The sequence below is a fragment of the Camelina sativa genome, chromosome 4 (assembly GCF_000633955.1).
Source record: "Camelina sativa cultivar DH55 chromosome 4, Cs, whole genome shotgun sequence".
Lineage (NCBI taxonomy): Eukaryota > Viridiplantae > Streptophyta > Magnoliopsida > Brassicales > Brassicaceae > Camelina > Camelina sativa.
In genome coordinates, this window is record NC_025688.1 from 19349877 (window position 1) to 19376851 (window position 26975).

General features: G+C 36.1%; 6 protein-coding genes and 1 non-coding gene across 7 annotated transcripts; 3 read left to right on the forward strand and 4 right to left on the reverse strand.

Moving 5' to 3' along the window:
* LOC104781255 (aldehyde oxidase GLOX-like) lies at positions 612–2586 on the forward strand. Its single transcript, XM_010505879.2, has one exon. The coding sequence runs from the start codon at positions 824–826 to the stop codon at positions 2453–2455; it is 1632 nt and encodes a 543-aa protein (XP_010504181.1). The 5' UTR covers positions 612–823; the 3' UTR covers positions 2456–2586.
* Positions 2866–5755, reverse strand: LOC104781257 (protein NRT1/ PTR FAMILY 5.7-like). Its single transcript, XM_010505882.2, has 4 exons — positions 5387–5755; positions 5043–5260; positions 4104–4648; positions 2866–3863 (listed from the first exon to the last, which is right to left on the reverse strand). Exons 1-4 carry the CDS (start codon positions 5529–5531, stop codon positions 2954–2956), a joined length of 1818 nt encoding a protein of 605 aa, XP_010504184.1. The 5' UTR covers positions 5532–5755; the 3' UTR covers positions 2866–2953.
* Positions 8297–11204, reverse strand: LOC104781256 (protein NRT1/ PTR FAMILY 5.7). The gene is made up of 4 exons (XM_010505880.2): positions 10986–11204; positions 10650–10867; positions 9655–10199; positions 8297–9342 (listed from the first exon to the last, which is right to left on the reverse strand). Exons 1-4 carry the CDS (start codon positions 11128–11130, stop codon positions 8442–8444), a joined length of 1809 nt encoding a protein of 602 aa, XP_010504182.1. The 5' UTR covers positions 11131–11204; the 3' UTR covers positions 8297–8441.
* On the forward strand, positions 11890–11960 carry TRNAG-GCC. The gene has a single exon. It is a non-coding gene; the product is annotated as a tRNA-Gly (tRNA).
* Positions 12073–14211, forward strand: LOC104781258 (probable proteasome inhibitor). Its single transcript, XM_010505883.2, has 9 exons — positions 12073–12342; positions 12453–12624; positions 12737–12883; positions 13164–13238; positions 13322–13402; positions 13498–13529; positions 13614–13686; positions 13814–13894; positions 13984–14211. The coding sequence occupies exons 1-9, from the start codon at positions 12159–12161 to the stop codon at positions 14054–14056; spliced, it is 918 nt and encodes a 305-aa protein (XP_010504185.1). The 5' UTR covers positions 12073–12158; the 3' UTR covers positions 14057–14211.
* LOC104781259 (putative lipid-transfer protein DIR1) lies at positions 14424–15161 on the reverse strand. The gene is made up of 2 exons (XM_010505884.2): positions 14760–15161; positions 14424–14637 (listed from the first exon to the last, which is right to left on the reverse strand). The coding sequence occupies exons 1-2, from the start codon at positions 15085–15087 to the stop codon at positions 14621–14623; spliced, it is 345 nt and encodes a 114-aa protein (XP_010504186.1). The 5' UTR covers positions 15088–15161; the 3' UTR covers positions 14424–14620.
* On the reverse strand, positions 16604–18083 carry LOC104781260 (universal stress protein PHOS32; the record flags this gene model as incomplete). Its single annotated transcript, XM_010505885.2, is given in 4 exon segments — positions 16604–16920; positions 17485–17603; positions 17710–17819; positions 17909–18083. Coding segments are annotated over 4 exon segments (495 nt in total). The 3' UTR covers positions 16604–16829.

Genomic DNA, 26975 nt, shown 5'->3' on the forward strand with positions numbered 1-26975 from the left:
CAAGGCTAAAAGGCTAGTCCATTCCCTACAAGTATATGTAAAGAGAAAGAGAGTGACATACTGTAATTGGATTGTATATTTTGATACATATTATAAGGACGAAAGTAATGTAAAATGGATTTTACTTTTTGAAACCACTGGCTGCAGAGACAGCACACCCAAAAGCAGAAAAGCTTATCAACTAATCTTAATTAATAAATTAACAAATTAATTTATCAACTAATCATGTAGAAGAAGTATCATTTCTTTTTGTTGTCCAAGCATCAAGATGACGAAATGATCGTAGAAAAAAGGAGAAGTATGGAGAGAAAAGGTAGGAAAAAGAACACGTTAACCAATAGGACTAATCATTTTACGAAAGGCTGTGAAATACTGAAATGGTTTGAGTTGCAAAGAAAAAGTTCCAGATTATAAAATTGATCTCGTTATGTTTAGGATTACTAGTCCAATTGAAAGGAGCATTGCTTTCCAATAAGTAATTTGGACCAATTACTAATGAAAGATCTTTTTTTTTCCCCTTTTTTTTTTGTATCTTAGTTTTCCATTAGTTTATCAAATGAACTCTGAATTAAGAATAAATTTCAAGAAAATAAAATTGTGTGTCATCTCATTTATAAGATTTTTCCCTCATTAAATCCTTAAATATATGTGTTCATGGGACCACCACAGCATGTCTGATCGTCGAATCAAAAATCATCACAGACAAATCAACGGCTGTGATTAATTCACAGTGTATACCTATTCCCCACTTAATCTTCTTCTTTTAATAAGTGTGTCAGTGAAGCAGAAAGCTTCTAAAAAAGCTTTAGCCAACAAAAAAAAAATGGTAGAACTTGTCCCTTACTGTTACACTCCAGGGATCGTACTTGTACTTCTTCGAACCATTCTTCTATTCTCCATCGCACGTGCCGATTTACCAGGCACCTGGGAGCTCATTGTACAAGACGCCGGTATAGCTTCTATGCACACGGCGGTGACCCGTTTCAACACCGTCATCCTTCTTGATCGAACTAACATCGGACCGTCTAGGAAAGCTCTTGATCGTCACCGGTGCCGGAGAGACCCAAACGACGCAGCTCTTAAGCACGACTGCTACGCTCACTCGGTTCTCTTCGACCTCGCTACTAACCAGATCAGACCGCTGATGATACAAACCGATACGTGGTGCTCGTCGGGTCAGTTTTTATCCGACGGTTCGTTGCTTCAAACGGGTGGGGATAAAGACGGGCTTAAAAAGATTCGTAAATTCGAACCGTGTGACCCGAACGAAACGTGCGATTGGGTGGAGCTTCAAGATACCGAATTAATAACCGGACGCTGGTACGCTACTAACCAAATATTACCGGATGGTTCGGTTATTATCGTCGGTGGAAGAGGAACCAATACGGTTGAGTATTACCCTCCACGCGAGAACGGCGCCGTTCCGTTTCAGTTCCTTGCTGACGTGGAAGACAAACAAATGGACAACCTCTATCCGTACGTCCATCTCCTCCCTGACGACGGCGGTAACCTCTTCGTCTTCGCCAACAGTCGCGCCGTTAAATACGATCACCGGATAAACGCCGTCGTGAAAGAGTATCCACCGTTAGATGGCGGTCCGAGAAACTATCCGTCGGGTGGATCATCGGCGATGCTAGCGATCCAAGGAGATTTCGCCACGGCGGAGATACTAATCTGCGGCGGAGCTCAATCCGGGGCCTTCACAGCGCGTGCGACCGACGCTCCGGCGCACGGAACCTGCGGAAGAATCGTCGCTACAGCAGCGGATCCGGTTTGGGTGACGGAGGAGATGCCGTTCGGGAGGATCATGGGGGATATGGTGAATCTACCGACGGGAGAGATTCTGATCATAAACGGAGCTCACGCCGGAAGCCAAGGATTCGAAATGGGATCGGATCCGTGTCTTTACCCGCTTCTATACCGACCTGATCAACTGATTGGTTTACGATTCATGACATTGAACCCAGGAACCGTACCGAGAATGTACCATTCGACGGCGAATCTATTACCTGACGGTCGAATCCTTCTCGCCGGAAGTAATCCTCATTATTTCTACAAATTCAACGCCGAATTCCCAACGGAGCTACGAATCGAAGCGTTTTCTCCGGAGTATCTTTCGCCGGATCGAGCCAATCTCCGACCCGAGATCCGAGAAATCCCGCAGATCGTACGTTACGGTGAGGTCTTCGACGTGTTCGTGACGGTGCCGTTGCCGGTGGTGGAGATAATTCAGATCAATTGGGGAAGCGCGCCTTTTGCGACTCATTCGTTTTCTCAAGGTCAACGGCTGGTTAAGCTGACCGTTGCTCCGTCTGTACCTGACGGAGTTGGTCGTTATATGATTCAGTGTACGGCTCCACCTAACGGCGCCGTTTCTCCGCCTGGGTATTATATGGCGTTCGCCGTTAACCAGGGTGTTCCTAGCATTGCTCGCTGGATTCGTATAGTTTCTTGATTGGTTGAACCAGGAGATATTTAAAGTTTTAATCATGAATTTTCATTTCTTAATTAAGAACTAATTAAACTACATCATGATGTATTTATCAAAGAAAATATATATATATATATATATACATATTATAAATATTTTCATGGGAAAACCATCCTAATTTGATTTAATAATTTTTATAAATTCATGACCAAATATATAAAAACAAAATTTTCTTAGTTTGGTTCCGGTTTAGGAAAAAAATAATATTCACTTTAATAAATTTGTAATATATATATTCGGTAAATTCCAGTTTATATATATATATATATATTTTTTTTTTTTTGTCAAACAAATTCATAGTTTGGAGTTAAAATAATAAAAGTAGTCGGAGTACGTTTAAAATATTTTAATTCGAACGTTTTGGTACATACGGATCTAAAGTAAAGCTGACTATGATTCTATGAACACACAGAAGAGAACAAGAAAGGGTTATCATGTGACCTAATTTAACCAATAGCGAAGTTACGTAAACTTGGACGTGTTATTAGTCCCTGTGGCTGTCTCAACGTCATCATCATCACCACGGTCAGCAACAACAGCCAAACTGGGCTGCACACTCTTGTAAGTGTATTTCATGGCCACCATCACAAAGAAGCACATATTTGCACCGGTCAAAGCGGCTAGCATCCAGTAAAAGCGGTCCAAGCGGCTGCTATTAAGGTCTTTACCAAACCAGCCCTTCCCGGAAATTTCCTCGGCTAAATGATCACTAACCGTTATCAATAGATTGTTGGCAAAGCTAGCCGATCCAAGCACGCTGAGGTAAAACGCTATGCCTAAGCTTCTCATGGAATCTGGTACTTGGTCGTAGAAGTATTCTTGAAGACCCACAAGTGTAAAAGCGTCCGCAATTCCTAAGACTATGAATTGAGGAGCTAACCATATAGCACTCAAGGTCATGGTCTTACTCATGTGATGTTCCTTAGCATAATCCAATCTTTTCTTCTCAACTAAAGCAGCAATGATCATGGCGATTAAGGAGAAAACCATGCCGGTCCCGATTCTTTGTAAGATACTAATGCCTCTTTCGTTTCCTGTGGCGCGTATCAAAAGAGGCACGAGGACTCTCTCGTAGATTGTTACGGTGATGATTATGGAGAGAGCTACGAGAGAAAACAATGAAGCTGGAGGAACTATGAAGTTTGTCCCGATGATTTGTCGGTCCATTATCATTGCTTGTTTGATGAATAGTGTTCCGCTTTGAGTGGCGCATACTCCAAAGGCTAATGTAAAGAACCAGATCGGAATCATGTTGATGAGTAGCTTGACTTCTTCCACTTTTGTAACCGTTGCGAGTCTCCATGTACTCTGCTTCTCGGCTGTAGTAGTGTTCTCGTTTTGATCCTCGATGACCGCTGCTTTGTCTAGATATCTGCAAATCGAGTCGGAATCATTTCCATGTTTTGATGCTAAAGATCCTTGGATTGGGTTATACTTGGATATTAAGTGTTCAATCTGGAGAAACCAATTGAAAGTTGATAAATAAACTAAAACTAAACCTAATATCCAAAAAAAAAACCAAAAAAAGTTTTTATACACCTGACCGAATTAACAAATCGAACCAAAACTTAACTTAAACCAAGAGTAAACATCCGAGTTATATTGCACTTACTTAAGACTCTTTGTGCTGGAGAGAAGCCGGCCTTTAGTACACTCTTCTTTAGTTAACTCATGAAGAAAAGAAGAATCACTAGGACAAGAAAGATGTCTTTTGGCAATGGCGGCCACAAGGACTTGCAACATTGGGGTCAATGGGCTACCGGAAGGTGCTCTATAACGGTAAAACGGTTTACCTATAAGGAAGATAATAAACGAAGTAGCCATAACTATTGTGAGTATGATACCAGCCACACCCCAACCAATCTGGTCTTCAACATAGACGATTACAGTCACCGCGGTAAAAATACCAGCGCATAGACCAGCATTCCACCAGTTAAAGTAAGACATTTTCATCTTTCGTTCTTGGGAATGGCCATCTTCGAATTGGTCAGCTCCAAAGCTCTCAAGGGATGGCTTATGACCTCCAGTGCCTATGGCGATCAAGTAGATTGCAATGAAGAAGGCTATCTCGTGGGCTTTCCTTGGCTCAACACACATATTTTCGTGACAAGGTTTCAAACCCGGTATAAACCAAGATAATGTTAACAGAATCAAGCCCTGTAATATTGTACATGTTTAAAAATTAAGACAAGAAACAAGGGATGCAAACCATCTAAGTTTTGACTAATCTCAAAATTTATAGTGTATTATAATAGGACTAATGTGTATAAAAGACATATGAAGTTATAAGCGCTGGTTTTGATAGTGTGCCAAAAGTACTACGGAGCAAAACCGACAACAAATAACATTTTTCTATTATAAAATATACATATATTATTATTAACAAGGTAGATAACTAGATATATATAATTTTGAACAACGCTCGTAATAGTTTTGCTTATAGAAATCGGCTTTAATTTAAGAGTACACAAGATAAACGGTGGTTTCACAACAACAAAAAACTATATATAAGGTTTATAAACGGTCGATGCTAATAGTTTTCGAGTATTACCATAAGATAAACGGTGGTTGCAAGTAGGACAGTTGCATAACGGCCGAGATAAGCATCGGCGATGAAGCCTCCAAGAAGAGGCATCAAAGCAGTGACACCAGACCAGTAGTTTGCATTTTTTACAGCCATCTTGAGATCTTGGTGAAGTATGGTCGTCAAGTAGACCACTAAGTTCGTGGAGATCCCAAAGTAACTTAGCCGCTCGCTGAATTCGATACCTGTACACATAAACTAAACCATAAGATTATTATGTAATATATAATAGTTCACAAATAAAGAATATATAAGATTATATATTTGTAGGATGCAATACAAGAATCTCTTTGAACGTTTGATATATTTACCAATGATGAAGAGTGCAGCTCTCCAAGCTCCGGTTCTAGACCGAAGCGGAATCTTTCCTCTACTATCGGTAGAAGAATCAAGAACCCATTTTTCTTGATCGTCGTATGAATCTTGAAGCTCTGTATCAACCTTGTTGTGCTCCATAATTTTTTATGTTAATGATTGGGACTTGGGAGAGAGAGTGACAGAGAGAGGGGATTTTTGCTGAGTGATGTGTTTGTGGAGAAGCTTGGTCCTCTTAAATAATGGATAACATTCACTAATCACTATGTGTGACTCTTCCTCTATGGTGCTTTCCAAGATCCTTTAAAGGAACACGTTAGCAGGTTGACCGATAGAAGACACATATTTAAGAAGTCCTCAACTTCTATTTCGATTTCTTTCTAAACTACAAATCTGTACATAAAAAGCTGAAATTTATTTTCAGAGGACTTTCTATGGTATGACTATTAATTACAAAGTTTATACAAATAATACAGAGAAGAAAATGATAGTGAAGTTTTTATCTAAGATAAGTACAAATTCTCGGTGTGATGTGGTGCCCATCTTTTTCCAATCGGTCGTTTTCAGATAATAACTTATGTGGCTTTGTGGACCTAAAAAGAGTCACATAAATAAAGTTACAATTCTCTGAACTCTTATGATTAAAAAGAGAGTCAGGTTGATTTACCAAATCAAAAAGAGATGAACACAGAATAAAATCTCATATTTGATGAATTACAAAGATTCCATGCATGAATTTCCCATGAATGAAGATGATTTACTAAAGTTGAGATGTGATGACCAATAATTTTATTTTTGTTCAACAACTTTGAGCTATTTCTGAAGCTAAAAATGATTATATATATATATACAACCGAAAGCGAATAAAGTTACACTACTAACTTTTAAAAATTATTGGCATGCATTTTTCGTTGAACATATATTTACAAGAATCTTTATTTCCTAAGGAACCTTTTATGTCATATATATGGATTTGATGCCTACAGAGTAAAGATTCCCTCGTTGGGTCTTTTTCGAAATTTCTCCCTCTCGGCTACTACCAAAACCCAAGACATTAATAGCGTCTTACCCAAATGACAAAATCTCTTATTCAAATTATTCCAAACTACAAAAAGTTTTCTCCACAGTTTTCAAGATTCTGGATGAATCCTCCTTGTAGCCCTCTCAGGATCTGATCCTCAATACCAACTCTTAGAGGTTTTTTTTCTTCTATTTGTCATATGTTACATCATTACTAGATGATTTTTTTTTTGGGTCATATGTTACATCATTCACGACGAGTGAGTCTAAGTCTTTGCAACATTTAAAAACTTGACTTTAGAGTTATTGACTGAGCTCAAAATTTTATACGCACCACAATGATTCACGGTAGAATAGAAACTTGTATTTACATCATGTTTATCATGAATTGAACATACTATCAATGATATACATGCATCTCGATTAAATCGTCGGTACACTTGACTTCTAATATGTATAATTAGTAGTTTTTTTTATTTATATAATCGAATCATAGACCTAGCTAGTGTAGAAGTATTAAATAATAAAAATTTAAATTAGTTTTCATTCAATGAAACAACAAATTTTCAGGTAAGATATTTTATTTTTCAATTACCTTGATCTGTATTCATTAATTAAAAGCACAAGTCCTTAATTAGGTAATGTTATTAGGGGTGGGCGTTCGGTTTTTTGGTTCGGTTTTTTCGGTTTACGATTTTTTGGTTTTATAAAAATTGAACCATATAGAAACCATATGTAATTCGGTTTGGTTATGGTTCAGTTTTTTTGGTTTACGGTTTTTTTGGTTTTATCAAAATGAAACCATATAAAAACCATAAGTATAACGGTTTGGTCCCGGTTTTTAACGGTTATTCCATACTTTAAAAAATAGATAGTTGATACATAACTAAAAATAAGCATAAAAGTAAAATCTAAACATAATTCAAAAAAATAAAATCCAAATATAGTTTTGTAAACCCAAATACTTAATTGAAATTTAAACTTTTAAAAAGTAAAAGCTATTGAAAAAGAAAACCAAAAAAAAACTTGGAGATCAATAATTATAAGCCCAATAAAGAAAAAAATTATTGATATTGTTATACAATATAAATTTATAAGTTGAAGAAAGTAATTATATCTAATTATCTAAAATTTTTATAAAAAACCAAAAAAACCATTCGGTTTTATGGTTTTAAACCAGACCAAACTTAAACCAAATGGTTAATTAAAATAAAAACCAAACGGATTTTAGACTTAACCATAACCAAACCAAACCATTTATTTCGGTTTGGTTCGGTTCGGTTTTTCGGATTTCGGTTTTTTTGTCCACCCCTAAATGTTACCTAAAAAAATATCACCATTTATGAACTCCCGTACGTATCTTCTTTAGATCATACCTAAAATATCAGCAATGGTAAAAACACAGTATTGTGTTGAATATCGTTTCTAGCTAGTCACATATATATGATAGTATCATCCATTTAATCGTGCTTTTAACCACTACTAGTTACTAACCGTATATACGATCAATATTGTACTCAGGAGCAAAAAGAAAAAAAAGGAAGAAACACACTTGAGCATAATCATACAAGTCTCCAATTGTAACAGTAATTATAGTCACGTGATTCACTTGCTAATCAGTTAAGGGATCGATTTATACTTGATATACTGTAAACATTACACAAATTAATGCCTTAAACGATCATTATCCTCTAGTTCTAGAGTGGTCAATACTTAACAATTTTTTATTCTAGAAGGAAGAAATTATCATGGATGTGGTCATCAAACCAATCAAGTTTTATCAAATGGGTTTTCCTTTTAAGTGGTTGTGGGAGCTTGTTGGGTGATACATACATCAGGAGAAAGTTGTGAATCTTTTAGTGGATTTGCTAAGCAAAACCAACATGTTTCGGTTAAAATATATATTTTAATTTGAACGGTTTGGTACACATACGGATCTACTAAAAGCCAAACTAAGTAAAGTGGAACAAACACACACACAAAAAGAACATAAAATGGTTATCATATGACGACCTAACCAAAATAGCGAAGTTACGTAAATTTGGACGTGTTATTAGTCACCGCTGTCTCAACGTCATCACCACCGTCAGCAACAACAGCCAGACTCGGCTGCACACTCTTGTAAGTGTATCTCATGGCCACGATCACAAAGAAGCATATATTTGCAGCGGTCAAAGCGGCTAGCATCCAGTAAAAGCGGTCCAAGCGGCTAGTATTAAGGTCTTTCCCGAACCAGCCCTTCCCGGAAATTTCCTCGGCTAAATGATCACTAATCGTTATCAAAAGATTGTTGGCAAAGCTAGCCGCTCCAAGCACACTGAGGTAAAACGCTATGCCTAAGCTTCTCATGGAACCCGGGACTTGATCGTAGAAGTATTCTTGAAGACCCACAAGGGTAAAAGCGTCCGCAATTCCTAAGACTATGAATTGAGGAGCTAACCATATAGCACTCAAGGTCATGGTCTTACTCATGTGATGTTCCATAGCATAATCCAATCTTTTCTTCTCGATTAGAGCTGCAATGATCATGGCGAATAAGGAAAAAACCATACCGGTCCCGATTCTTTGTAGAATACTAATGCCTCTTTCGTTTCTTGTGGCGCGCCTCAGAAGAGGCACGAGGACTCTCTCGTAGATTGTTACGGTGATGATTATGGAGAGAGCTACGAGTGAGAACATGGAAGCTGGAGGAACTATGAACTTTGTCCCGATGATGTGTCGGTCCATGATTATGGCTTGTTTGATGAAGAGTGTTGTGCTTTGAGTGGCGCATACGCCAAAGGCTAATGTAAAGAACCAAATTGGTATCATGTTGATGAGTAGCTTAACTTCTTCCACTTTTGTAACCGTTGCGAGTTTCCATGGACTCTGCTTCTCATTTTTGGTGTTGTCGTTTTCTCGGTCTTCGATAGCCGCTGCTTTGTCTAGAAATCTGCAAACCAAATCTAAATCAATTCCATGTTTGTATGCTAAAGAAATTTATATTGGGTTGGCTATATATGTTCAATTTGGATAAACCGATTCAAAAAATAAACCAAAAATAGTCCTAATATGCGTAGATACAGTTCAAAACCAACTAATTATTAATATATTTGATCAAAACCAGCTAATTATTAATATATACCTCGGACCGAAATTGAAATAACGATCTATATTATATGCTATTGTCCAAATTAAAGCCTAATAACCCAAACCAAAACCAAACATAACCCACGACTCAACATCCGAGTTGTAATGCACTTACTTAAGATTCTTTGTGCTGGAAAGAAGCCGGCCTTTAGTATACTCTTCTTTAGTCAACTCATGAAGAAGAGAAGAATCATTGGGACAAGGAAGATGTCTTTTCGAAATGGCAGCGACAAAAACTTGCAAAATCGGGGTCAACGGGCTACCGGAAGGTGCTCTATAGCGGTAAAACGGTTTACCGACAAGGAAGATACAAAACGAAGTAGCCATCACTATTGTGAGTACGATACCAGCCACACCCCAACCAATCCGGTCTTCTATATAGACGATTGCAGTCACCGCGGTTAAAATCCCAGAGCATAGACCAGCAGTCCACCAGTTGAAGTAAGACATTTTCATCTTCCGTTCTTCGGAATGACCATCTTCAAACTGGTCAGCTCCAAAGCTCTCAAGGGATGGCTTATGGCCTCCGGTGGCTATGGAGATCAAGTAGATTGCAATGAAAAAGGCTATCTCGTGGGCTTTCCTTGGCTCAACACATATTTCTTCATGACAAGCTTTCAATCCCGGTATAAACCATGATAATGTTAACAGAATCAAGCCCTGTAAAATTTTAGATTCAACATATTAAGACAAGAAACAAGGAAAAACAAACCATCAAGTTTTGACTAATCTCAAAACTTATAGTGTGTATAAAGACATGAAGATATATATATATATATCTCTTTTTTTTGGGCAAAAAAAGTTATAAGAGCTGGTTTTGAGAGTGCAAAATGTTTTAGTTGGTCCAAGAAAAAAAAAAAAGAGTGCAAAAAGTACTACCAAACAAAAACCCACAATCAAATAACAAAAAAAAAAAAAAAATCAAGTATATAAAAGAAATACATAAAAAATGTTATATATTATATTGAACCGGTTTTGCGAGTAAGAGGTGCTGCTACACAAAGTTCACAACAAAATAACTAAAAACGTGTATGAATAATATTAAAAATATTGAGAAGGGTCGATAATATTTTCAAATATTAGAAAATATTAATTTTCAGACAATATTACCATAAGGTAAACGGTGGTTGCAAGAAGGACAGTGGCATAACGGCCGAGATAAGCATCAGCGACAAAGCCTCCAAGAAGAGGCATTAAAGTAGTGACACCAGACCAGTAGTTTGCATTTTTTACAGCCATCTTGAGATCTTGGTGAAGTATGGTCGTCAAGTAAACCACTAAGTTCGTTGCGATCCCAAAATAACTTAGCCTCTCGCTAAATTCGATTGCTGTACACACATATAATTAAATCGGCCATAAGATTATAACGTTTGAAACGTTTCTAATACACTTATATTTTATATATTTAATACAAAAATCTCTTTGAAACGCTTGATATATATATACCAATGATGAAGAGTGCAGCTCTCCAAGCTCCGGTTCTAGACCGAAGTGGAATCTTTCCTCTACTATCAGTAGAAGAATCAAGAACCCATTTCTGTTGATCATCGTATGAATCTTGTAGCTCTGTATCAACCTTGTTGTGCTCCATAATTTTTTATGTTAATGATCGGGAGAGAGAGTGTGAGAGAGAGAATTGTTGCTGAGTGATGTTTGTGGAGAAGGCTTGGTCCTCTTATATAATGGATAACATTCACTATGTTTGTCTCTTCCTCTATGGTGCTTTCCAAGATCCTTTAAAGGAACACGTTAGCAGGTTGACCGATAGAAGACACATATCTAAGAAGTCCTCAACTTCTATTTCGATTTCTTTCTAAACTACAAATCTGTACATAAAAAGCTGAAATTTATTTTCAGAGGACTTTCTATGGTATGACTATTAATTACAAAGTTTATACAAATAATACAGAGAAGAAAAAGATAGTGAAGTTTTTATCTAAGATAAGTACAAATTCTCGGTGTGATGTAAAGAGAAGATATTAGAAATAACATAGTGAAACTCAGTGAAGTCACGCACTGCTTCCTCTTAATTAACAAATTATGGACTTCGTTGTTTGTAATAGACTAAGACAATTGAAGCTAAATTTCACAAGTTCAACAAATGACGTCTATAGGTGGCAGGGAATAAACAATATCACGAGTAGTTCGCAAGAATTAAATTGGAAATGGTAAAGCTAATTAAGATTTTGTGGGTGTAGTTAAAATCAAAGCATCTTGTTTCATGTCCTTTTCCCACCACCACATACATCTAACGTGAAATTTTCCCTAACATAAGGACCACACACCAATGTGAGGTTACCCCAAAGACCAACTTCTAAATGTAGTAGTCAACATATAAGCTTTCAAACAAGCACCAGTGGTCTAGTGGTAGAATAGTACCCTGCCACGGTACAGACCCGGGTTCGATTCCCGGCTGGTGCAAATTAATTTTAGGCCCTCTCTTCTATTTTGCAGACAAGCCCGATACTGTTTCAAAATAGGCCCAATACTGTTTCAACAAAAACAAAAAGGCATCATTACATGAAACATATATTTTTTGGTTTTCTTTTCTTCTTTCCCAAGATCAAAATTTTTGAAGAACACTCTCGAGTCTCGGAACAACTCCTTGTGACGAAATCGATGGCGAATTCGGAGACGGTGATGGCTATGATCAGATTAGCTAGACCTCCCTTTCGCAACAACCACGATAAGGTCGCTTTCGCTATTCACGCTTCTTTCATCTCTTCCGGTTACATCCTCACTGCCACCGGACGACCAGCCTTCGCCGACGACGCTCTCTCTTCTTCTTCTTCTTCTTCTCAGGGTTAGTAATTGGTTTCGTTTACTGGGAGTTTTAGGGGCTTAGGAGCTTCTACGATTTTTTCTAGGGTTTAGGTTTAGGATTCTAATTGATTTTATTGAATTTTTTGTTAGATGATGTTGGAATCGACGGATGGAACGAATTTGAGGGAGAGTACGCGTTTGTATATGCGAATCCGAAGAAAGGGTCGAAGAAAATTTTGGTTAAGTGTTTGGCGATTGATGAGAAACTTGTTGTTGATGCCATAGCTGATGGTGGAGCTGAACCTGCTCATCTCGAGATTAAGTATGTCATGATGCTTCTCTCTTTATATTTGTTGTTGTGGTGATAGATTATGATTCTTTGTGTGCAAATCTTGAGAGGATAGTAAAGTTTTCTGTTTTTTTTTTGTGTGCAGAGTTGAGGATTATGCTCAGGAGAGCAACGAGGGGAATTACGCTGCGCAGTTCAAGAATTTGGACAAGTTGGTGAGTGATTTGCAGAGTGGAATTGTTGATAAGCTTGATGGAAAACCCAAACCTGTTTCTTCGAGAACTCAGTCCAGGTGATTCCTTTATCAAGCACTTAGAATTTTTTATTGCTCATACGCTCTTCGTAGATGCCTCTTAGTGTTTGAGTTAGTGTATGATCATTGGTACTAGCAACGAACATATGATTGTAGCTTGCAGAGTCACTCTTGAACAAGGTTTTGACTTGTGGTACATGTAGTTCTCTATGTGAAATTTTGGTTTGTGGAGGCATTTGTTAGTTGGACCAGAATGATATGTTTCCTTATTCTTGAAGTGTATTCTAAGATCTATGTTTCTATCATTGGTTGCTTGCAGCTCTGAGACACATGAAGAGCCTAGATATTACGATGATACGCCTAATCCATTAGGCCCTCAGATTCACCCCTCAGGGTATATACATCAACTTCTACTTTTCTGTGCTTACTCTTACATAAACTAAAATGTATCGCGTATTGACTCTATTTATTTCCTAGGGTGGTAGTTCCTCCGATACCCGGTAATGGAGGTTACAGTGATCTCTTCCCTGGCCCAGGTGCTGGAATGTACCCTGGAAGGTGTGTTATCAATATTTTTAATTTCTAATATACAACTGTATCACTTCATTTCATTTTTAATGTCACTTACCACATATAATTTATATCTTCCCCAGGGGTGGTTTTGGGGATGGAAGCATGCTTGTAGGTAAGAGCAATCCTTCTTGAGAAGCGAGATATATTAACCGCTTACTTGATTATAATTTGTTAAACTGATTGTGTTTGGTCGCAGGGCCTGGTGATCCTCGCTTTTTCCCATTTGGTGATGGTTCTGATCGACCTGGCTTCATGGGACCACCACAACCGTAAAATCTCTCTTTCTTTCACACAGATTCACATACATATACACAGCCATAGATTTGAACACATGAAAAGCTCTCTAAATTGTTTCTGACAAATAAGTAACCATGGATCTTGTTTTGGTTTTGACAGGGGTGTGCCACCTCCTGGTGCTCGTTTTGATCCTTATGGCCCACCCGGTGTTCCAGGTTTTGAGCCAGGCCGGTTCACAAGGTAGTAATCTTGTGCATCTTTACTTAACTTCACAGCCAAAATCTGTTTTGTAAAAGGTTTTGACTCTTGTTTTTATGAACTGTGTGTAGGCAACCTCCAAGAAGGCCAGGAGGCGGGCATCCAGATCTCGAGCATTTTCCCGGCGGTTCAGATTTTATATAGTAAAGTATGTGCACAACTTAAAGTCTGGTAGTAACTATCATATAGACTTGGTTTGCTTTTTGTCAGCTGTTTTGTTTTCCCTTGGTGTTGGTTTTATCCCCCAGCTGATTGTTTATAACTTAAATAAATATAAATAAAGTTTTGGTTTAGTTTTAGTTTGCTTTTAAGTTTCCTTTGGCCAAGTCTGAATTGGTCGCCATATAGAGAGAGAATCGCTTGAATATATTGGGAATTTTGAAAACTAGAGCATCATCTTCTTTTGCTTCAACTACACTTCGCTGGTTTCAAATTCAATGAGTTTATTGGTGATAGATCGACTTGTAACTAAGTTGTATTAGTGTTGCCAAAACGACGTTAAGAAAATCAATTGAAATAGAGAGTGAAATCATATCATATATATTGATATAGAGATCCATTACCAATCACACTGATACATACAGTATAAACATTATTGTGTTATTCATATAATATACGGTACATGGAGGAGACATAGTAGAAGTAAACTCCAAGCTTCCACATAAAGCTCAGTTATGGCTCCTTCATCCTTTTCTAATCGTCAACACTTCACGGAAGTGTGTATGCTGTAAGCAAAAGGAAACAAGAACAAAACAACATTAGTCATTATATTTAATGAAAATCAAGTAAAAAGCAGAATGTATATATATAACATAAAGTCAGATACAGTATATTGTAAAATACTTACGTCCGCACTTGTAACCAACAGGGCGGTTAGCGAAATTGCAGCGTTTAGGGATGGTAAGGGCAACCTCAGGCTGGACGCCTGAGGCTTTGGCCGTGTCGGAAAGAAGAACAGCACAGAGACATTTAGGGTTCTGAGAAAATCTCTTAATCTGAGCACAACAACCTCCTGGCACGGCGGCGTTAGCATCCTGAGCTGCACCTGCACATGGAGCCAGCTTCATCGCCTCATTGTCCGGCGAAGATCTACCACATTCCCCTGCACCGTCAACGACAACTCCTACGAGGAGGATCATGCCAAGAATGCAGAGAAATTTCAAGGAAGATGCCATATTTGTTTCTTGGAGATGTTTGAAAATAAATCAAGATTGTGTGTTTAGTCGATCTTGTGTTGTGGGTTTGAATTGCATTCGTGAATGTGTGATTTATATAGCGGAAAATAATGAGCAGATTTGAGGCACTGAAGGTAGTGGAGTAAGCACTTGAGTTGAGTGAGAGGCTGAGAGGGAGATAGTGTTCTTACCAACAACATAAGTAACAGGTGTTGATGTCTAAGAGATCAGTGAACAAACCTCATAATGCTTATTTTTTGGATTATCAAATCGTATGGTGGATTTGTGGGAGTTGTGTCATCACCGTCCTTGTGGCTGTTTTAATATCATTATTGTTTGTTAATGTGAAGTGAACATATGAAACTACTTTGATCTCTCTTATTAACAATTCTGAATTTGGATGCTGAGTATTACCAAATGATGGTCCAAAACTATGTTTCCGGGACATTAGACCTCTCCAAAAGAAGCTTGAATTTATTCGTCAAAAACCTTGTACCTCAAGTTACTTACATGAATATGAAGAGCATAGATGACAGAAACCAAAGAGAGGAAACTGTGAGATTGGCTCTGTTTGTCAATTGTCTTGGAACTCGGAAGGCTAAGATTTGTGCAGAGAGTTTGGCATATACCTAGGCAAATCAAATCAAAGGACTAAACAAAATCGGTTAAGGCCTTGAGGGTTACTATTACAAGAGGCAGTGACATTCTTGGTAATATAGTATTGATCTAGTTTTCTATGTTTCTAAAACTAAAATAGAAACTGGGCTTAAATTCCAGCTGGCCCGTATAACCTGGGCTCGTGGCCCTGATTTTACGAATTTGCTTTGTTTTTCTTCTCCGGTCCTAATCATCTCAATATTATTACGATTTGTTTCTGTTTGTAATCAATCTCATCGAATTCCAAATAGATCATTACGATGACATGCAACATAAATAAATAAATCACCACGCTGATCTATCTTCCATAACAAAATATACATTATTCATTCATGCATACAGTATTTTTTTATTTTTACAGTATCTATTTTTAATGTAAAATCTCTTATATAATAAAACGGAAGTACACAACCTTTTTGTGTAGACTATATAATATGTTATAAGATTAATTATCTGATTATTTGATAAGTTATAGGTTATATGGATTATAACTATTAGTTAAATCTCAATTTCAAATCTTCTTAATAAGGATATTCCAAAAAAAAATTTCAAATCCTCATATTTAGCATATGATTTTACTGCATAATATTTTATACATATCAACTTTTAAAAATAATCACAAAAATTATATTTTATAGAAAAATTACAATATAAATAAAAAGAATTTCAACTCATACTCTAATACGAATCTTAATCTAATATTATAATATTTGTTTTCCATAAGTTAATGATCAGTTGAAAGAATCCAACTGCCCCCATGTGATTTCTGTAAGGAAAACTTAATTTTAAATGTTTTTGGATGTAAAAAACAACTATGTAATCGAGCCCACCACATGTTGAAGCAAATCACATGGAGTGATTCCAGCAAAACACACCGAAATTTATAATTGAAATCATAAGCAAGAAAAAAAACACTAAATTAGAACGAGAAAGAAAGTTCTAGGGCCCTTTTTCAATTTTTGGCTGTCAATTACATATATAAACCAACAAAGATGTTGTTTCATAATTATTAAAAGCATAGATTGCGATGATTATTATGGTAGGAAGGAGGCATAATAATATGATGATGAGATAAAGACAGCTTTTTATTTTTTGTAAGAATCGTTATCCTTGACAACGGTGACAGGGCAAGGCGCGTGTTGGATCACAAAGCTGCTCACGCTTCCCATTATTATCCTGTTCCAAATATCGAAATTATTAGTATTAGTCATTTACACTTGGAAAATAATAATGAAAGACAAGTGTAATTGAAAAAAAAGAAGTTGTAAGTTTGTAACCCACACTACACAGTTGCCGACCTAAAAACAAAATCTTGTTTTCTTAATTATATGAAACAACGACAAAAATCAAAGCTAAACCTAAACCAAAAGCTAATCGATAAAGCTAAATCACCCATTGTCGTTTTACGCTGACCTTATCCACTTTTTAGGTTGGAAGTAACTATCATAAGATTCTTTTTATTTTATTTTTTTGGCCTTAATTATCATAGAAGCCAATCAGTTAATTTGTTCTACCTCTAAAACAGAAATTTTAATTAAAATAATAAATCGAAGTTTGATATTATAATACAAGTAAAAATCGTACTCAAAAAGGAAAATGAGATGGGTGGTATTGTTAAACCATGGACTCAAAGGCCAAACTACTATATCAATCCCCCTATTATTTCACAGCTTATAATTTCATATACGCAGCAATGCTAAATCTTAATTACCCATTAGCAAAAAAAAAAAAAAAAATTACCTTCTAAGGGCACTGAGTCCTCTGCTTCCCATGACAATAGAGTCGAGTTTGAGATCTTTAACAGCATCAACCAGCTTCTCTCTTGCATCTCCCCAGTACAGTTTCGTCACTACATGCACCTTTTTTATTTTCAATAAATTAACCACCATTAATTAGTTTCTTTACCAATACTTAAGTCTTTAGCAAAAAAAAGAACACATGTATTTTTTTGAATCGGATAAAAACCTCTTTCTGCCTCGAACCAGTGTCGAGCATATCAAGACATGCGATGTCGATTTTGACACCATATTTCTCCATAGTCTCTGGTTCCCTAAACTCCACCAACGGTATGAGAGCTGCAACACCAGATAAAACCGGATTTAACCGATAGATCATCCATAAAAAAAAAAAAAAAAGGAACAAAAGTAGCTAGGGGGAAACTTACGAGAACCGGATTTGAACCAGAGGGAGTTACGAGCTTCGTCTTCAGAGATTGGAAGCGTGTGGATAACATAAATAGTGTCTCCTTTATCTGCCAAGTTATCGAACGCCCATTGAAGAGCGTCCTTGCTGCTCTCCGAGAAATCCATGGCGATCCCGATCTTCCTGTCTTTTGGCATGTTTCTTGATTTTTTTTCAAGAAACCTTTTGAGATGGTTCTGTTTTTTTTCTTTAAAATGGTGGTGGTGTTTGTGAGAAGTTAGCTTCTTCTTCACAACGTTTTAAGTTATATATACAACTTTGGAAGTTTCGTCGATGCTTCGTCCGATGTAGGATTATCCATTATGACTCATTTGTTTGCATCTTGACCGTCCATTTTTTTTTATCCTACGGTATCAACCTATAGTATGAGAATTAATTTTTTTTCTTTCTTATAATAATTAATTATTCATGATTTTTAACCGACATATCCATAATCAAATCTTGTTTTATTGGTGTTTACTAAGCAACGAATCCAAGTACGTACAAGTTTGTATTATATAAGTACTAAAGTTTAACAAATTCATTGACTGCAGAGTTTTAAAATTTAATATACAGCTAATCTTTTTTGTTACATAAGTTTACTTTGACAAACATTCATCTTTATTCTATATAGTATTTACTATATATTAAAAACTCTAGATATGTTTAGACTTTGGACCCCAACACATTAATAGCGAAAATTATCTTATAGTATGTTGATATGTTTTGAATCTGATCACCGCTAAACAAAAGTAGCACAAGGATCTCATTTATATTAGATGACTTAATTTAGTATTAAAATTAAATTTCTTGCAGTGTATTTTAACATTAAATGAGTTTGTTTTACCGGTGGATTAGGATCGACATGTGATCGCTGAGTTGTAAGCCAGATTGTCATGAAGTTGCACGTTTTGATTATTGGATAAAAATAATGATTATGAATAATATGATACTAGGAGATATCCCGTGTTTTAAGCACGGATCAACATTTAAAAAAAGATTATAATATAATAATAATAATTAGTGTTATATATTTTTTTAAGTTATTTTATTTGAGATAATATTTATTTTAATTTTTCTGTAAATCTATTAGTCTTTTTGAATACTAATTACTTTAGAATATTATAATATTTTATTTTTTGATGTATATTACAGTTTTATATTGTTTGTTTGTTGTATTTGCATCATTATTTTGTGAAATATGAAGTAGTAGTTTTAATATTATAATTATGAACAAAGAAAAATTATTAATTTATCATCTATATAAATTTATTTTTACCAACCCACCAATGTAGAAATTAAAACACACATTTTTTTAGATTGAGTAATATATATTCGTTTTAAAAAATTCAAATCATAACATATGCAGAAAAAATCTGCATTTTACTAATCATAAGTATTATATGAAAATTCCGAACAATTTGTAAATAAAAGAAAATAAAGATGATAGGAGAATCATAATATAAAATCTTAACAAAATCTTCGAAATTTAGTTATTAAAAATAATTATATTGTGTACTTGGATATAAAATCTTAGTTTTTGAAATTATGATTGATTTCTATTTTTTAAAAATATATTTAGTAATTTTCGTCCATAATTTATTAGAGAGAGAAAATATATTTTTTTTATTTTTCTAGATTTTTTATATTTGATATGTTAGCATTTTTTATTTTTTAATTAATTATCTTTATTTAATTAATTAACTAAGCTTAATTAAGCTTTTCTAATAGCAATTGAATGTAATTTTTTACACATTTTAAAGTTAGTTTCATATTTGTATTTCCCAATTAATATAGTAAGATATGTAAGTAAATGACTAAATTAATGTAAAACACACAAAAAAACAAACAAACAATCTTTGTCTAAAATCTAGTTGGTGGGATCAGAAATATCGGTGAGGTGAAAAAAGCTTTTACAGTGGCGAGGTCGTGGTTCCGTTAATTTTTCTCATTTTGAACGTGCACTCTCTTATATAATATCCAGCAGAATGTGAATTGATCGTCTGAGTAGGAGGACTATTTGCATAAGTGATAAAGGTTTTATTTTTTTCTTTTTCCGTGTCTCTCATTTTCTAAACTTTTAAGTGGATCCCTGTCTGTCAACCCAATATGATGAATACGTTTATGATGATCAGAGCAACTCCGGTTTAAGAAGTATCTTGGATTGAAGATTACCGACTAAGCTCAAATCAATTTTTTTTTTTTTAAATGGAAGTTTTGATGCTGTGTATTTTTCGTTGACTTGCAAAGTACACTCTTCTTCAAGAGTTGGTATCAACTTGTACATTGTGAAACTTTCCTGCCTGATCCTGATCTAAAATTAATTTCTTTCTTGTATATTCATCTATGGGGCTAACTAAATGAAATTTTAGAAGCGCCTTTGGGCTGATTTATGTTACTTATCTTCGATGGGGCCTTATTAGGGCTTTTAATGAAGTACATACCCACGAAATGTGAATCCTATATAGAAACGGCCCTTTGTAACAATGATAAATACTACTACTTTACTAGGGTGCAAGATCAAAAATCTTTGTATGATAAATACTACTACTTGTTATAAACAAGAGGTTTAGAGAATTATTGTCTTATGTTATTTATCTGTTCCATATGATACAACATATATATAGGGATACATAATAAGGTTTAGGGTTACACTAATGGAGTAATAATGAGCATCCACATAATATAATATATTCATAACATTCCCCTTTAGATAACCATTATAAAAATGTAGTCCTAAATGCGCATATGAGATGTTGCCTCGTTAAAAAAACATTTCCAGGAAAACCCAATAGGAAAAACCATAGTTAAGGGAAAAAGAGTGCAGCGCACTTCTACTCCTCCTCATGAGTACATCACTTGAAATCTTTGAGATGACGATCCAATATGATGAAATAGCTTCTTAAAAGTAGTGGTTCGAAACGCCTTGGTAAATGGTTCGCCAAATCTTCACTTGAACGAATATGTAGTAAACATGTATCGCCATTCTTCTACTGGTTATGGGTCTCGCAAGTGACTCATCTTTATCATTATCTTTGTTTCTCACAATCTCATCAATGTATTTCAAAGACTTTGAAGATGATAATCTTTCACCATTGAAATCATAATATTCTCTTCAGGTGTTTATCTTTCGCGTGTTCTTTGTTGTCTCGTTAAAAACCTTTCAAGGAAAAACCCAATGGGATAAAAACCATGATAAGGGAAAAAGAGTACAACCACACTTATGATTATATTTCTCCCCCTGAAAGCATCATCTTCAGGTTATGCATTATGATCATATATATCATCTTTTCTGAATTGTTATAAACAGCGGTTTCAGGTACAAACTCATATGATCATCATATATTCTACTGGGTCATTGAACTTCAAGTCATTTAAACCCCTTTCATATAGAAGATCTATTTGAACTTTAAGCCCAAATCTTCTTTTACATACAATCTTCCAAACAATCATCTTATACATATGAGTTATTCATAATCTCCTTGTAAAAATTTCCCTTTCAACTCCTCTTCTTAGTATGGTATTACAAAGACCATTTTTCTATGTTGATATAAGCATCCTGAGATAACATCTCTTTCATCAGATGTCAAATCTGTAACCTCAAGAAATTTCATGAAATATCTGATCTTATACAATCTGATTTCTCTATCTTTCAAGACTAATATTTCATCATTAATTATTTCTCCATATATTCCTTGGTATGCGAAATCTCTACTAGAGATTAGATAACATTTTCATCATCAACATATTTGCACTTGTTCTTGTACCTTTCTTTTAACAAGACCCACTTGTAAGTGCTGAAGAGACAAAATACACATATAATTTTTATTTTAACGAGGTTCAACAAATGCCTGCATCCTCAAACTTTGTTGAAAATACTTCTTGAACATAATTACAATTTATTTCAATCTCGGACTTACACAACCCTAAGATATTCCTTAGCTTGTTCCCGATTTATTTTCAACCCACTATAAGATCCCTAATATCAACAACAATGATCTACACTCTAATAGAGATAAACTCTCACCAGTTTCTCCTCAAAGGTGTCAAAAGTCTACAAAACTTTTTCCTGAGAACTATAAAATATTGCTTCTAGCAATATGATCACTTTAAGGGAAACTTCTAATAGTTTGAAAACTTCTCAATAGACTAAATCAAGTCTTACTCTTATTGTCAAACTCATAAGGGATCTAAAATAGTTGCTTCCACCATATGAGAGTACATTTCTCATATCAATATCAAGAATTTATGAGAATCATTGTCCTACTAACCGTACTTTATTTCTCATAAAGATCCTCTTATGTCCCACTCATTTTACACTTTCAAGTGTAAGGACTACAAGTCCAAATATTCTCTCTTTAAGAGACTAGAACCATTTCATAGTTATTTCTTTCAATGATTAATCAATCATTCTTTGTTTATACTTTTCAATCAAAGTTTTTCTACTAATCGCGGTATATGATCCTCGATTTTTAAACCATAACATCATCAACTGCACACTGCATGCAAACATATAACGACATCGATTTGCTTATTGGTTCCCTTTCACTCTAGACATGACTCAACTTGTTGAGATTTCCTTTCATTATGATTCTCAGGTACATGAATCACACTTTCTTACTCATGTCTACATCTCCTTTAGAGATTTTCATGACTCTTTGCTTTCTCGGTGCCATATTAATTTATGCTCCTTTTATTTTCCGAGGATGCTTATATTTGGAACCATAAGTCTATCACACTTCATGCGATCATTAGACTTAATAGTAGTTGATCTTATCCTTCTAGGACATTAATTGGAGCACAGCTGGTATATGTGACTTTTTCACTCAAAGTCAGAAAATGGCTCTTGCATGCATTTAGCATCTTTGCAATCTTTGCCAATAAATTATATTTTCAATTTCTAGCGCACATTTCAAAGTACGAGGATCAAGATAATTTCTTCCATAATATTTCTTTACCAACTGTTTATTTTCTCCCCCTCATGTTGGAAAGACTAACTCACTAAACCAACAGTCTTTGCATCTCGAGATATTCAATCATCAAGAGATATTAATATCCAACATATTTCCAACATTCTTTCAAATTCCATCTTAATCATTGTGGTGGAGCAACTTAACATGTATAAACACATTTAGATGGAATATATATGGTTTCTGACCCAAACCAATTATAGTGGGGAGTACTCATAATATAATATGTTGGCCTGATGCGAACTTATTGACATATAGAGTCATTTATGTCAATTATTTGGCATGGTTTCACCACCATTGTCAATTAACCAAATACTCTTGCAAACTCCATGTTGCAAGTTAATAACAAACATATATAGTGGATGATCAGTCCCTAATATTTCTTTGTATACGTACCAGAAAATTGACACTATCCAAATTCATGGGGTGAGCCATATAATCGGCTTGCTTTGTAAGCAACACACACATAAGAAATCACTAGGAAAACTCTTTAGGTTCTCTAATGAATCTTTTCAGAAATTTCTGATTATTCTTTCGCATCACTAGTGAACCGGAATGGCTTAACCGGTCATGCCAAACAGTGAGATTTTTACAATGCACTTTATCTTCTAGATAATGCATGTAACATCTAAAATATTTTTCTTGTCTTGGGTAATACTTATGATTTCAAAGTATTTTTTCTTTCTTATTGTCTCAACACGATTACTTTTCAAATCCTCAAAATTTGTTCTATCATATAAGTGATTAAACTCATTTCGGGTGTGAATATAATCTTATATTTTATCCATCACCTCTGTATGTTTGATTCATTAATTCTCCCCCTCGAGATGATGACACTTCATGTCTATCAATCTCGATTTGAATCCCACTCTGAAATCAATAATATTCCCAAATTGTTCATGTATTATATCTTTTAACTTTTTAACTTTGAGACTTGGGAGACTATAACACATTAATATCAAATTGTGTTCTCATAGACAATAGTATATATACTCTTCAAGAGCTTTCAATACTTTTTCTACTATTTAATATTGTAGTAGAATAGTGGAAACCACTTATAGCATAAAGTCATATTCACTTCAAAGAATAGACCAGCCCAATAGGATGTGATTCACATCAACATCTCATAATTTTACTCATTCACAAATAACAAGATTATAAAATTTTAAAAATATATTTTTCACTATATTATGTCTACATGACAACAATATTTTGTGACAAGTAAATTATGTATTTTCCAATATCTTTCCATCAAAGATATCATTTTCAATTATATAATCTTGGTAATAATTGGAATCAAGTTGATTTGTATTCTTTTATAGAATTTTAATCATTTACTTTTTTTAGATTATTCTAAAGAACTAATGAATTTTATGGTCATATATTTGGACTTAAACCTTCCCGTAGAAGTGATGCCAAGAAAACATAAACAATAATTATTATTTAGTAATTTGTTACTAAATTTTCAATATATTCACCAAAGAAGGTTGGAAACATGATTTAAAAGATTTCATTATGATATTATATATAATTAAAATTTGTGATTAAACAATCATATAGCAATAATATGACATGTGTGTATGATTCTATAACAATTATAATTATATGACGATCAATTTCTATAAAATTGTTTCCGTCTGTTACTATGTCATATATGAGTGTAACGATTAACTATATATAATATGATGGATTAGTAGTACTTATCTCGGTACAGACATCAAGAGACGGAGACACCATCGGTGAGCGATTATTTGCTTAGTCCAATTATTAGACGCACTAAAAACCAGCCCGAACTGCATATAAACGATACCACATGAGTTACTCATGATGAGTATATTATAAATCGAGTTCAATTGACAATACAGTATAGATCTCGATAACTAAATATTAAAACCGTGAAACTCAGTTTACTAACAGTAAAACAAAGGGATAATAATCGATGATGGATAAAATAATAATTGCAATATTATACATATAGTTAACTTCAAGCTTAAACAAATTAATTGAACCGTTCATATTTCAAACATGTATAATAATAATATAGATCAATAACTATGATCATACACACGTATAAAGCGTTGCACACGTATGATTGGGTAACACCACAAGCAATAAAATAATACTGATAACTGTTTGTACCGGGAAATTACACAGTTTAAACAAATAAGATTTAGTGGGAAAGAGCGAGCTAAGTTCTTTATTAATCGGGGAAAGCGTGAGATCGTCAATTAAACAAATCGTATTAGAGCTTGTTAGTCCACAGACGAACTAGTAAGCTTAAAATGATGAACTGAAAACAAGACGAATTATACGAAAGATAATAACAGTTTTCGATGCAAAGTGTTGCTCTGTGAGTATTGTCCGCGGGTCAGGATGATGATCCCAATAAATGCCCTCTCCTTTTATAGGAGACTGTTGACCTAGGAAAGTTTAGGGTTTCCTTCACGAATTTCCGAGATTGCCCTTCTGCGGGAATTAATGACTTGCTTCCAATCTCGCTGGGCCGAGAATGCAACTAATGAGTGTCGTTGGGCCGAGTGGCATATTGGGCGTAGCCCATATCCAACAATAGTCCCCCCCTTAGTCCGGAGAGTGGCAGTCTTTCTGCGATCGGCGGGCATACTTAAATCGTTCGTAATATGCCTGCTCGGCACAGATTGTCTCGGTTTGCCTTTGGGGAAGAAATTGCTGTAGTAGCTCTTTTTGTAATGCCAAGCTCGTCCTTCGAGGGACACCGTGAATATCCAACGGTCCTTACTTCGAGCGCGGTATTCGATAAATTTCCGGAAACGGGGCATGTCGCAGATCGAGGTGACGGATTACGACAGTGAAATTTTCGTTTTATTTACTTATTTATGTATCCACTCTCTTCTCCCTCTTCTTCACTTCCTCCACTTCCATAAGAAGGTAACTTTCTCTCTCTTTCTTTTTATTTTTATGCTTTTACTTCTTTCTCTCTCTATTTTTCTCTCCTTTGCTTGGTCATATACCCTTGGAAACCTAGCATCCGCCGCCGAGCTTCCTATCGTGAGATCGCCGATGGTCGGCTCAATACCGTCGGATTGTTTGGATCGGCAAAGGTCGGCCGCCACCATGGATCGTTCAGCTCGGCCTTGTGAGATTGGCCGTTCCTCGTTGAAGCACGCATCCGTCGAGGGTGACTCCGCCAAATGGAGCTCGGCGCCGCCTCTTGACTCCACCATACAAAGCTCGGCTCCACCTCTCGATTCCGCCGAGCGCGAGGTCGGCTGCGAAGATAATTCCGCCGAACGGAGCTCGGCGCTTCCCCTTAGTTCCGCCGTACGAAGCTCGGCGCCGTCTCTCGATTATGCCGGCTCCGAGGTCGGCAACCGTGAGGCGAGGTTGGGCAATGTCGACATAGATCCTCCCGATGGTGGAGATCTCCGAGGTCGGCTGGTCGAGGGTGAGCTCGGCAGATCGCATGAGTGGGCGATGGGATCCGCCGGTCGCAAATCTAGTGAGGTCGGCGCGTTTTTGATTTGTTCCAATGACGAGGAAGGAGATTGGCCAGTTGGTTTTGAGCTCGGCGCGAGCAGTGGGGGTCGATCTGACGACCCGAGACTTGGTGGTCGGCAGAGAAGGTTCCGTTTGGGCAGAGCTGAGGTCGGCGTAGAGGCCCCCGTAGGTCGATTTGATGGTTTCAATAACGGTTGTTGTGCGAACGATGCCGACTCTGATGACGGCGATCCCGATCTTATGATGGGAGGTCGCGAGGTCGACGTGTCTCACAGGAAAGATGGCCGTCTTCCGACGAGCTGCCGATTGCCAACGCACGCGCGTGGTAAGACTCTTGCGGGAATCCGACGCGCTTTCTCCCAAGAATACGGGTTTTATAAAGATGTTTTCGATGACGTTGGTATCGACATTGGAGCAGAGTGTGGAGATCTCGACAGTCTGGCCAACGAGTACAGTTTCGCTGATATTCTTGATTTCAGCGGGGACAGCGACAGTGGTTCTGGTGGGAGTCCTATGGATGTTGTTCCGGCCGAGGATACTGGTCCACGTTCGGCTGTTTTGGGTCTCAGTGCTGCGTCGATTGCTGCCAATCTTTCAGTTGGT